Source organism: Patagioenas fasciata, chromosome 12 (assembly GCF_037038585.1).
Source record: "Patagioenas fasciata isolate bPatFas1 chromosome 12, bPatFas1.hap1, whole genome shotgun sequence".
Lineage (NCBI taxonomy): Eukaryota > Metazoa > Chordata > Aves > Columbiformes > Columbidae > Patagioenas > Patagioenas fasciata.
Window position 1 is genome coordinate 11,261,145 of NC_092531.1, and position 12,967 is coordinate 11,274,111.

A 12,967-nucleotide genomic window follows, 5' to 3' on the forward strand; every position below is an offset into this window, starting at 1 on the left:
TTTCCTTGAACATGTGCCTTCAATTATCTTTGCTGCAATATTTATTTTCCGTGACCTTTTCAGATAGGATGTGTTATAACTCTTCGAGTGAGGCTGGTGAGTCCTTGGTTTTCATGTAAAAGTTGGTAGGTCCTCAGAACCATCATCCAGCTCTTGATGTAAACTCCAGCTATGTGCTGTTGCAAGTGCTGTTTTGAAGAAACGCAGACAAAGGCTAAAAGTTGGAAACTTTTCTCTGATTTCAGAGAGACACCTTGTTTTCTGAAAACAGCCTCCATTAAGCAAGTTATGAAAGCTCACTTTTGACATATTTACAGGTAAAGAAATCAGTATGGCTGTAGTTGCTAAGCAGAATTTTAAAATAATGGCAGAGATTTGGCCAAAATTGCACAGCCTGTCAATCTGGAATATTGAAATGAATGTAAGATAGATTTGAAATATATACCACACAGTTACATCCCAAGAATCTCTCTGTCAATTTGAAGAGATGTATGATCTAATTTTTGTAATTCATTTTACCTTTTACATAATTGTAAACCACTGGAAACCACACTTGACAACTTTAAATTCAGTAAGTGTTTGTGAGAATTAGCTAGAGCTTTCAAAAGGTGAAAGGGGACAAAAGACTAGAAGTGGCAATTTCTGTGCAGCCTGGATCTTGAGAAAGAGTCATCTTCTGCGTTGTTACTTCAAATAAGTAAAAAAGAACAATTAATTCTTTCTTTTTTTGGCACTCAATTGGATTTTGTGTTTTCTGGTTTTTGTTTTGTTTTGTCAGTTTTTGTTTGTTTTAATAAATCTGGTTTCCACATAAACTATGTTTTCAGAAGAGTTATATCAGAATTACTAATTGACTTAGCACTGCACGTGCCACAGCAGTATACTTTATTTGTTTATCAAAACTATTACTATGGTGTTAAATCCATATTTAAGCTTATTACTGAGTTTAAGAGGTCTTTAGTAAATTTTACATCAGGTTCATTGTTGTAATGTTTTCACTTTTATTATATTTTTATTACTAGTGCACATTCATCAAATACATAAACAGTATTTTGGACAAAGATTAAGAAAGATGAATTCTAGAAGAACATTAAAGAAACAAATCCTACTAGTCATATATAATATGACTGCAGCTCACAACCTATAAACAAGCACTTTCTTGCTTCTCCCCTTTACAGCTGCTGTTAGATCTTTAATTGAATTATATGTGCTTCAACAAAGACCAGAGCAAAATTGTTTGAATTTGGCATCCTCCAGCATAACAGTATCTTTACAAGCCCAAGTTAGCATCTTGTGAATGGATATTTTGGGAAATTTTATGTATGATCACTGTTGGATTTCACCAACCTGGGTTTGTTTCCTAGATTTTCAAAGTACAATTAAATGTTACAGAATTGAATGCCAAGTAATCATGTTACACATTTTTCCACCGAATTCCAAAGAAATGAGCTGAAACTGTTCTTTGAGAAGCGAAACATTCACTGAATTAAGAAATGGCTATAGAAATGGGACCAAAATTTCAGACTGCTCCAGGATGGCCCTCAACCTCACAATTATTTTATTTAGTGTCTTGCGTGCTCCCATGTATGACAACCTGGTCGCAGCACAGGCACCGTCACCTGTTGGAGTGGGTGCGGCGGGTGCCGGGCAGCACCTCTGGAACACTGTTGTGTCGCAAGTGCCCGTCACGGGACAGTCACCCAGCAGCTGCACCACAGCACATCGCTCCCCTGGGTTTAAAAGGCAGCAGCTGCACCTATGAACGTAAGAGGCTTGATTGTGTCTCTGTTTATGTTGTTGTTTGTGGAGTAAACTTACTGGTCTGTAAGGACTGTGGTTTGTTTTTTTTTTTTGGTGAGATTTTAGGCAAAGAAATTAAAACTTCTGGATCTTGATCAAGCTTATATTGGAGACAGGCACTGAGCTTTCTTGGACAGCAGTAGTTCTGGACACACCCAGAAGGAGAACTTTAAAGTTTTCAAAGCATTTAAAGTAAAACAGAGAGGCACCTTCAGTGTTAGGCGGAGTTACCTGCAATTTTTGGTTCATGGAAATGTTTGCTCCATGTAAGCATCAGAACTTTTCATCGGATCTAGTGCTAGGTTTCCCTGTTATGCAGCTTTTGGAGACAAGTGTATGTTTTAATGTAGTTAATGAATATTTGAAGAGATTAAAACTCAGGTGTTAAGTGTCAACAGCTGCAGTGCAAGCTGCCGAAGGTATGCACGAATTATGTAGCCAGATAAACCTGGTGCACTGTGAAGTGCTTTATCAAAGTCTGGTGAATGTAGTGAATTTTGAATGCAATCCAAAGGACTTGCATTGAGCATTGTTTAGTAGGTGTGAACAACTAAGAGAAACGCTATACCAATGTACAAAGCAGCAGATTCAAAGGCAATCTTAAAGGGTATAATATTTTTTGTTTAAGCTTTTCTAATTATAATTTTTTTTTTTTTTCCCTAAGTAATAGGAAAAGAGAGCTTTGCACATCAGTGGAAACATGACTTCAGAATGGTGATCACGTTTCATAGCTACTTCAAGTTAACGTGATCAGTAGCTGTGACAGGATACATAATCTTACCAGGAAGATAAATATTGAAGCAAATTTCTGGGATTGCCCATGAGCCTACTAGGTTATTTTTTCCTGGGTTACTACCATTATTAATTTCTGCTCCATTTTGAAATATCCAACACAAATTAGTGGTTTTGTTTTCTAATTTCACTTATCTAAGCCCTGCTGACAAAGAGCTGCAGTGTCTGACTACAAGAGGGCTGCCAGACTTAGATGATTTAGGGAGACTCTGCATGTAATGTTGGGAGTGTCAAGAGTAAATGTCAGTAAATATCAAGACAAAGGATAGTTATGATTAGCTCATGACTAGCAGCGTAACTGCTGAGACTGGCAGCAGCAGTTTGAAGGTGTTGGTATCCCCTACAATGTCAAAGGGGAGCAGACTTTAATCAGGTCCTTTTTATCTGGTCTCATTTTCTGTGGCCTGATGCACATTTTATTATATGCAATGAAACTTCACTCCCTTTGATTGTCATGCTGTGGTTGTTCTGGAGGGAAGGTTTGAATTCCCTTCCATCCTCTGGTGTGTGTGGTTTGTGGTTGTTTTTTGGTTTGTTTTTGTTTTTTGGTTTTTTGGGGGGTGGGGGAGGTGGAGGGTGCGTGGGATGTGTGTAGATTTTGGTTTTTACCCTTCCCAGTTTCATGGACTTCGTTTGTGTCTCGTTGAGAGGTGAAATGGGGAAAATTGTTGAAATATCAAATATTTTAATGTAGTGGAGAAAGTCTTGCTAACTCTGCTGAAGTACAAGAGTGTGGGTTGTTCCAGTTGACACAGTAATATCTCTTCTGCTAGAAGATTCTAGAAATTCTTTTCCTAGACAGGTCTATAGTGCTTTTAAGTTCCTTGTGGGAAGGTAATTTGACTTTTACTTTTGCAAGACTTATTGCAGTGACTAACACATTGTACACCTCATCAGGCTTTTGAAAGTTTTCCATGCCAAAATTCATGTTATTTAATCCTAGTGTTAACTGTCTAGCCATTTCAGGTATTCATTTTGCCCTGGATCTTCTGGAGGGAAAATGATTGTCACGTTTGCACTTTCTCATATCAAAACCACCACTGCCAAAATGATATTTCTTACAGTAGGCTGTAAGCACCTAAGCACTTCAATAATTTTGAAAACAAGCTCTTAAATTGCTTAGGTACTTAACAGTTTTTACACTATGTGCTCTTAATGATATTTCAAGAGAAATGTGTCTATGAGTTGTAGTAAGAACTGCTTTGAAAAAAACATAGAAATACTGTTGAAAGTTGAGTTTGTAATGCAACCTGCCATTGACAACAAAGATACAGATGGACTGAAAAAATTGGAAACATACACATGGACTTGAAGCACTCTTTTTAAGAACAATCTCCAAAAACACTGGACTTCCCTCCCCCACTTCTTCACAAAACTAAATCTATAATAGTATCTTTTCTGCTTTTCAAATGAGGTGCCATTTACAAAGTGGATTAGGGGAGTGCATATTTCTTTTTCTGTGAGTTTATATCCCGTAACAATGTTCTGCTGAGGTTGTGTCCCTCCATGCAAGGATGTTGGATAAAAAGATTATTGTGGAGTTAAAAAAATAAATGTAACAGAGTACATCTGGAAAAAAAAAAACCACACCCAAAACCAGAATTATAAAAGCTTGAAACCAGGTTGGTTACAATCCATGTTACATGTGTATTCTCCATTTTCAATAAGTGATAGAAAATACTTGCCTCAGTATGTTTGGTAATTAAGAGTCGGGTTGCAGGAAGCGAGACGTTTGTTTCCTTCACAATTCTGAATGTCTGTTAGTAAGCAGCATCCCAGAGGATCTGTCTGAATGCTTAGTGTTAGAGCTGTGGATGCGGACTTGCGTGACGCTTCAAGACAGGCAGCTTTTTCTGAAACTGTGTGCTAAAAGCTCAAATGGTGTAAAGTGTTGCAGGAGATCTAGACTTAAAATCTGTTTGCAGAAGTGCTGCCCATCTTTATAAAACAATTGTACAACATAAAGTGGTGAAATTGATGAATAACTTTGAGAAAGCCTCTTATATCTACTGACAACCACAGAACTGCAGAAAGGATGAAGATTAGCTCAGCCCTTACGCTTTCTTCCTCATGACAAACTCAAACTCATGACATGCAGTACTTATGTCATGATACTTTTCCACGTACTCAACTTTTAATGCTTTCCATGTAAAAAACTAAACAATCGAGCAATTAAAAAAAAAAAGAAGAGGAATTTTCTTTTAAGGTTGTTAAGTATTTTGTGATTTCCTAAAACAAATTTGTTTTTCTTTGAATTTTAGCTAGGGGGACAATATTTACTTTGTCCAGTTACATGCAAGCAATCCACATTTTCTAGTGGCAGAATCTGTACTTTACTTAACTGCAAATTTCTTAAGTTCTTATAATCTTGTCCCTTTCCAGGCACATTTGAATTACCTGGCTGGCCAACAGAAATGGAGCGTCCTTTATCTAAGAACAGCAATTTTCTCTTGTTTTTGTGCGCTCCTCTGCATTTCACTATGTAACCACTTGTAAATGGCAAGATACAGACAGCGGCTGACCAAGTTCTGAAATGTATGGATTTAGGTTCAGTCCTGATACTGTTTTATTTCCTTGTATCTTCCTTGCATCTCCCACCTTCCACCTGCCCTCCTCGATTTATATTGTATTTCTTTACTGTAAGGATCTCTCTCCTGCCTGAAAATTCCAGTGCAGCATTTTAGGTGTCCAACACATGATTACAAATTTACCAAAATAAGAACTGCTCTGATGCCTGAAGGTTTGAGAGTATTTCCAAACCCTACCTTCTCAAGGGCTGGTAGGGCTTCTATGCATTTGCTGAAGTCATGATGCAATGATAGTACCTAGAAATAAGGATCAGTTGAATTTGCATTCAGAATGCTGTTTAACCCCAGATTTCCGCCGTGCCTGTGGACAAGGCATTTAACTTTGTTGTGGCTGGGTTTGCCATCTCTAATAGAGAGGGAACAACACTGCTTTTCTCTGGGTTTTTTTGGTTGGTTTGCAGACTGTATGAGCACTCACAACAGAATCATCCTTGCATTGCTCACAAAACGGAGAGTGTATTAATGATATTACCATAGAATAGAAGTTGTTAACTCAATTTCCTTTATATGAATTGTATTAACACAAGACCTTAAATAAAACTGCTTTATTATCATACAAGTGACATACCAGGAATTTGAGATAAAAGGGCAAGTAAATTTAATATCAGATTTGCATCCTTGGGAATCAAATCAAGACTTTACATCCCACAGCCTCTCAGCAAAACACTTTGGCACTGGTGAAGTCCTGTTGCAAAAAATGGGGCATGTCCATTCTATTCATGTAACATACACTGGATTTCCAGGTTGAATTTCTGTGAAGTCCCAAGAACTGAGGAAGAGATGACTAATCTAGGTCTGATCCTAGTTTCATAGACATCCTGGAGAACACTGAATAAGCTGTGTTAAAGGTTTTTCTCTTTTCTTTCTTTAGGATTTGTGTGTGATTGGCATTTTGCTGTACCACAGTGAAGAGGTATTTTTCACTTCAAGACACCTTGCATTAAAGGAACATGGTAGACAGTTTAATAGTTACTTTAAGGTAAGTGATGCAATAAAACATTAAAAATCTTATTTAATATGCTCTTAACACACTGCAGTAAATATCAATTTGGTTGTCTCTTGCTTTGGTGTTAGAAGTGTTTGTATCATAGAAGGAAAAATAAAAATCTTGTCCAAAGATCAAGTAGTCAAGTACATGCATACCAGACATAGCATTCTTTGGTGATAGTAAAAAAAGAATGTTCTCAGTGTTTGTTTATGTTTAAAGTATCTGTTAGTATGTGCCAATGTGATGGCATATGTAACTGGAAACTTCTTTTTTTTTTTGATGAGGTTGTACAACTACGATCAGTGTGCTTAAGTTCTGATTTACATGTTTTAGTACCTGTGCTGCAATTCATTCAGGGTTTTATATTATGCATTCCTGAAAGAGTTTGCCAGTGGGCAAACACAGGAAAGATCTTTCAAACACCTTTCCTGACAAAGGAAACATTCAACTGTTTCACTGTTTCTAAGCTGGTCTGTCCAGTTCTGTAGTTGGGCAAGCAGATTCAGAGAACACAGGCAGCTGTGATGCTACACAAACAGCAGTTGACCTCCTAGGAGGAATGGGAGCTGCATGCTCTTTCATTTGTGTGGGGATACTGTCAGTAATAGCTCTGATACAACCTTCCTTCTTGGGGATTTCAGACATCGATCTTTGAAGTGCAATTCTGGCACCCTCCTAATGTGCCAGGGCAGATTCCACATCAAAACTGATCTGTTGCATATTATTGACATGACCTGTGTTATTTTTCCTGTTGAGACTTGTCCCTGCATATCTCCTCCCAAGCTGTCCCAGACTTAGGCTGTTTTGCAGACTTTTATTTGGGAGGAAGTCGGGAATATGAGACAAGAGCCATACTGCACTGGTCAGTACTAATCACTTGGCTAAAATACTTTCACTCCTATCTGGGCAATCTACAGTTGGCTATGGTAGCTCTTCATAAAATACAACTATCAAGGGACAGCAGCCATGCAAGAAATCTGTTTTGGTACCCTCCAGCTTTGTTCATGGAGAGCTAATACTCGCTGCCATGACAGAGGAAGAACTCTGAGAGGTGTTTCTAAATGAGATGTTAAATAACAAACGTTTTCTTGCTACTCCCACGACAGAGCTAATACCGCTTCACTTTGCCCGCAGGTAAACAGAAAATGGTATTGCCAGTAAAATAAATTGTGCATGTTTGCTCTTTGTAACTTGGGTAGACTGACAGTTTAAAGCCTGACTTTGCTTTAAAGTAGGTACTTGGCTCCAAACAGTGCCGTAACTGTGAGAGCATGGGCTATATCAGCACAGTTCTTACACAGAGGCCTGACTTAAACAGCCATCAATCAGCTGCAATTGGTACCTGACCTGTTCATGTACACTTGAAAAGTTTTGCCTTATTTTGAGGACCACTTGCTCTTTTTGGCTTTTCTGCACAGTAAGAATACCTGAAACAAACCCAGTGAAATTGGAGAAGCCTATGTTTGTGGCTTGGGAGGCCTAACGTTAGTCAAACATGACAAATAAAAAGGCCTAGTCCAGCCAAGTTAGCCAAAACAAGCTACTGAGGGAAATAACATTAAAAAAATTACATTGCTGCACACTGATTTGAAGCAAGAGGCTTACTTCAGGGTAGCTTAAGGATTCCTGGCAGATTTCCTGTGTGTTTGAAATAGTAGGTTGGTACCGTTGTTTCCGAGAGATTCAGTTGCAGATACAGAAGCAAATTTGAAAACTAGCTTCATTGTCCTTGAGCACATGCATACAGATGTGGATTACAGTGCAACCTCATTAAAGAATGGTCAGGAAAAGCTTGGCACGGAGTAATCACACATATAATAAAACTTTGCATTTTAGAACTGAGAACTTTAATCTGGTAAGTAATTTCCTTTGAAGATTACAGTCCTCACTGAGTTCAGAGCTCCCAATCTTGTGCCTGATTTCAGAAGAACTTTACACTTGGGACTCTGTAGTCTTTCAGAAAAATCCTGACCTGTTGAGGATGAAAGCATACATTTCCTTATGCCAAGTTTCAACTTCCTTTCACATGTGTTGAGGGATTATAGGGAGCAGAAGCTATAAGGAGCACTGAGAAGGTAGGAAGATTCTGAAAAGGAAGTTAAATATAATTTGCAGATAATGTAGGCTGGGCCTGCCAGAGACTGTGCTCTGCCTACATAGAAGCTTGTCATGTTTTCATTGAGAATAGTTAGGAGATCACTGAGTGCTTGAAAAAGGGAAATGCAGGTCAGCTAAAGACAGACTTGATGCTGCCATTTTGCAGTTTGGAGGACTGAGTTTTGTTTCTTTTTCTGCCTTTGATTTCAGGTGTGACTGGCAAATCAGTTCCTTCATTCATGCCTTTGGCTTCCATCCACCACTGTGTTATTTGGCCTTGCTCTTAACTGCACATTTTGACTGTTGCTGTGGTTTCTTTATAGTGCCTTACACTGGCTCTGATTTCAACCACCTCCTCTGTGTTTTGCTTTATCACAAATGATAGCTTTGTGAAATATAACACTTGCTTCTAATGGACTTTTAAAGTGTTTTAATTATTTTTTTCTATATTGATGTGGCAGTAAGGAAGTAATGATTTTTTCTTGACTGTCAATAGTTTTTTGCTTTCAGAGAGAGGGACTTAGACTATGATGATGAAGTGATGATAGGCCATGTGCAATCAATCCTTCCCTAATGCTTCTTTTTGCAGTATGTTAACAAGAACAAACACAGAAAACTCCAGAAAAACATTCTCCCTCGTAGAAGAATATTTGTATGGGTGATAGTGAGATGCTTAGTATAAAAAACCCCTCTTTCTGTTTAGGAGGTCTGTCTCTGAAAATAACTGAAACAATTAGAAATATTTAAAGGGTTACTGTGTAGGGAGCAAGGGAAGGAGCTGTGAGTAGGAAGCACAGCTGGATTTTGTCTGGTCCATTAGTTTGCAGATGTATTTTGTGTCCAAATCCATCAGTTTTACTTCTGCACTGTAATTCAGCAAATCATTAGCAGCTTTCCCATTTATAGAGGGTCCAAAGTATACTCTTTGTAGACTGAAAACTCAGACTCCTGGTAGAAATAAAGATATCTTCATTCTACTTCTCATACCTTTCTGTTTTCTGATGAAGGGGCTTGCCAGAAGGGGGCAAATCAGTCTCCAGTGCAAACTATAGCAAACAAAAGACTGAGCTAACTGAGCCTAGCTTGTAATGGGCTCCTAGGAGTCATTTCGGTGGTGAGGCTTGACAGAACAACGTTTGTTTGGGCTTGATTCCCACCATGACTCCTTTCAGACTGAAGATGTGGGGACTGGGGTGATGCTTGGCTGCTTATCCTGAGTCTCTGGTGAGCTGCCCCCAGTACTTTCCATCTTCTGTGCCCATTAGGTTATTCATTTTCCACAAGCGTTAGGCAGCTGGGGAAGAACCTGTTTTCTGCAAAATTGTGGTGATTCTTTGCATGTTTCCTGTGTGCTGGAGGTGAAGTTTTCATCTGTAAAATGATGAGTCCGATCTCGAAGCAGACTTGGTCCACAGATGGGTGAATTCTAACTTGCATAGCATATACCAGTTTGATACCACATGCCAAGGTGTTAAAATATGCACTGCCGAAAATATTTGAATTTAAACATAATGTTATGTGAAAAACTACCAATGGATTATACTTGGTGCACTTCTGCTTTATAGATAAATATATGTATGTACCTGGTACTGCTTGCTGTGAAGAGAATGTCATAAGAAGGTTTCTTACAGTTTGAGAATGCTTCATACAGTTTAGTGAGTCTGCTTTGGTTAGTAATGATATTGAAGTGTCTACATCAGTTCCTGCAGTATGAAGCCCAGTAACAAGTTGTAGATATGTGGTGTGTATTAGTGGTAATGATATCTTCAGTTTCACTGTTTGCTTTTTCAGACTTCTCGGTTCCCTATCAGTGCTGGGATTTCAGTTTGTCATCCCACAGCCTTCAATTGAACACAGAAAGGTAAGCATTACAAATATTCAGATTTTGTATACTTAAAGGTAGATGTTGAAAACATTAGAGTACGAATCATGAAGCAATGCAATCTAAATCAAGTATATATAAATATAAACTTAGTTAAAAGAGGCTCATTTTGGTTAATTAGCTGAGTAATTATATGAAGTTTTGTAGGTCACAAATAGGTCCATGTTAGCTTACTGAATCTTTGGAGCATTTTCATCAGGTAAGACAAAAGGGAAGAAGAATTCAGGTTGCTGAGAGCAGCACTCAAACATGGAGTGATTAGCAGAAGCATCCAGTTGCTCATAGGTGGCTCTTTCTCGTACAGAGATGGAGATGTCTGAAACAGAGGTTGGACCCAAACCACACTCTGTTACTGGATTTATAGTGCTAGAGAACAGAGCTGGAGACTGCTGAACTTCCCTGTTGTGCCCTTGTGAATGTTTACTCACCATTGACAGTGACATGTCAAAGGCAGCTTGCAGCCTGCACGCCTTCCATCCTGCTCAGCATTCTTGGCTGGAATAGTTTGGTTTTTGCACTGCTTTTCAGGAAAGTAGTGGACAATTCGGGAGGAAGGGGAGGGCAACAATGATTATCCTCAAGAGGCTTTAAAATCTCACCTCTGAGGGAAGTTTGAATGAATTCAGGGTGTTTAGTCTAAACTAAGTCTGGTGGGAGAGGCAGATTTAATCTCCAAATACTTATAAATGCTGAAGAGAAGGCTATTCTTTCTGTCCGTGGCGGAGTAGGTCAGAAGAAATGGATTTATCGTAGTAAGGATATAAAGAAGAATAGATCATGGTGACTGGATAAATCTAGAATTTCCATGATGGATGTCTCTGTCAATGCGTTGGGCAAACGTTTGTCAGGAATGATGTGTGGGTATTGCTGGTTCTACCAGAGACCTGAGGGGACACCCCTTGAATGCTCTTCTGTCTCTTTATGGGCTCTGACCTTGTATCAGTGTTGTTCTCGTCTTTTAATTGGTATTCAAACACAACCAAGTAATTATGAAAGGTAACAACCTATTTTTAAAAAGTTTACTTTTTATTATAGATTTTTAAATAACAATGGAACATGCATATTTATTTTTAAACTGTATTTTTTAAAAGATATAAAAGGCAAGTTTGAGGGGTTTCCTTTTTTTATGTGCATATGCCCCTGTCTTTGGGGTAAGGAATTATTTGGACAATAGCTCCACAGGTATGGACTAGAAACCTGAAGTTGTCTGATAGTCGTGGTCCCTGAAGAACAGAGCTGTCATGTTCAGCTACTTGTGCAGTCTAATTATAAGACAAGCTAAATTGAGGTCAGTTAACGATGAAGTCTGAAACTGAGACAGTCTAGTCTGCAGCGTTTCTTAAGCAGTCCTAGTGCTCCATTCTAAACCCGAGTGCACCGTAGGATTTCTCCCTATTTTGGATCTCTTCTGGTTTTTTGTGCAGCTGAGATGGTCATGCTGCTGCTTTTTTTCAGTACTCTGTCTAATTAGACGTTCTTTTGTAATACTGACAGTGGAGAGATGCTGCAATCCAGTTTCCAAATGGCCTTAGGGGAAAAAAAAAAATCTACTAACCAAAATAGAATAAGTTGGACAAACAATTGCTTCATTCTGTGAAGCTCCAGAATTAATTTTGATAAAATCAGATGCTTTGTTTTCAGTTGAATGAGAAATGCCACGGGTCGGGAGTGTTTCTGTACTCGTTAAAGGGACTGCAGCAGGGCACGAAGGGCCATGGTAACCACCTTCGAGCTGTTCTTTTTACGGAAAACAAGAGAGGCAGAAGTCTCTTAGTGACGATCTCCTACGGGCTCCGAGGCCGGCTGTCATTCTTACACTACGGGAGAGGATTCTATTCATGCCGCACTGTTTTTAGACTAGAAGTCTGTATTTATTAAACCTTTGAGAAACCTTCTGACCCACCCATCAGCTCCAGACATGAGGGGCTGTTAGTAACTCTGAAGGCCAAGTCAGACATATGTCTAATCGTGTGTAGCTTCTCAGTTCTGTAGCTCTGGAAGTTGTTCCTTTTGCTTTTATGCAGTAACCTGGACGTGTGTTTGCTGGCGTACCTAGCCAGCAGCTCCTGGGGATTTCTGCATGGATCTCTCTGCTCTTTGGCAGAGTTCCTTCTATGCGAGAGGGGCTTGGTTTTGATGGAAGAAAGGGAGAGGAGGAGGAGGGAAGGATTTGATGAAAAATGTGTCATTTTAACAATGTAGTGAGTAACGAAAGTGGTGTTTAGTAACTTTCATGTACACACTCAGAGGGTGTAAGTTCCATATATGCACTCAGAGGGTACAGTATGTGGAAACTGAGTAATTAGAGCTGAATTATAATAAAACATTAGCTTATACTCAATCCTTATTGTGTGTTTTGCAGCTGAAAGTTAAGCATGAATGCACAATTGGTGCTTGAACGTGCAGTTGTGGAGAGTGTTTGGATTCTCTCTTGTGCACTCTGCATATAGTTGCTTTTGCTCTGAAGGCTATAGACAGGGAAATAAGATTAGAGAATTGAACTTGAGTATTTGGCTAAGTAATTCATTAAAATATTTCCAAATAGCCTAGTTTTTTTTTTTTTTTCTTATACTGAAACTTTTGGGAAAATGAAACAAAACCCAGGACAATCCCCAAAGCAGTTGATGGAAATCCAGTTGTAATTGCCTCTGGACACCCACAATTCAGCCGAAATGTTATTTTTTTAGGACTTCAGAACACTTAGAAACATATGGAAATGTTTTCTGTTTGTTTTTAAATCTTGCTAGATTTTAATTTTTTGTTTCTTCTTTTTTGGAATCCATGTTTAAAGTCAGAGAGGCTGATATAATGTCAGATTTT

At 38.7% G+C, this 12,967-nt stretch overlaps 1 protein-coding gene across 4 annotated transcripts in view; it reads left to right on the forward strand.

The window, feature by feature from the left end:
• The window catches only part of THSD4 (thrombospondin type 1 domain containing 4), a 270,932-nt gene that overhangs the window by 13,736 nt on the left and 244,229 nt on the right, over positions 1-12,967 (forward strand). For all 4 annotated transcript variants that reach the window (XM_071813860.1, XM_065847274.2, XM_071813861.1 and 1 more), the window contains exons 2-3: positions 6,052-6,159; positions 10,057-10,126. In XM_071813860.1, coding sequence (XP_071669961.1) covers positions 6,131-6,159; positions 10,057-10,126 — 99 coding nt within the window. In that variant the 5' untranslated portion in view covers positions 6,052-6,130. The remainder of the gene's footprint in view (positions 1-6,051; positions 6,160-10,056; positions 10,127-12,967) is intronic.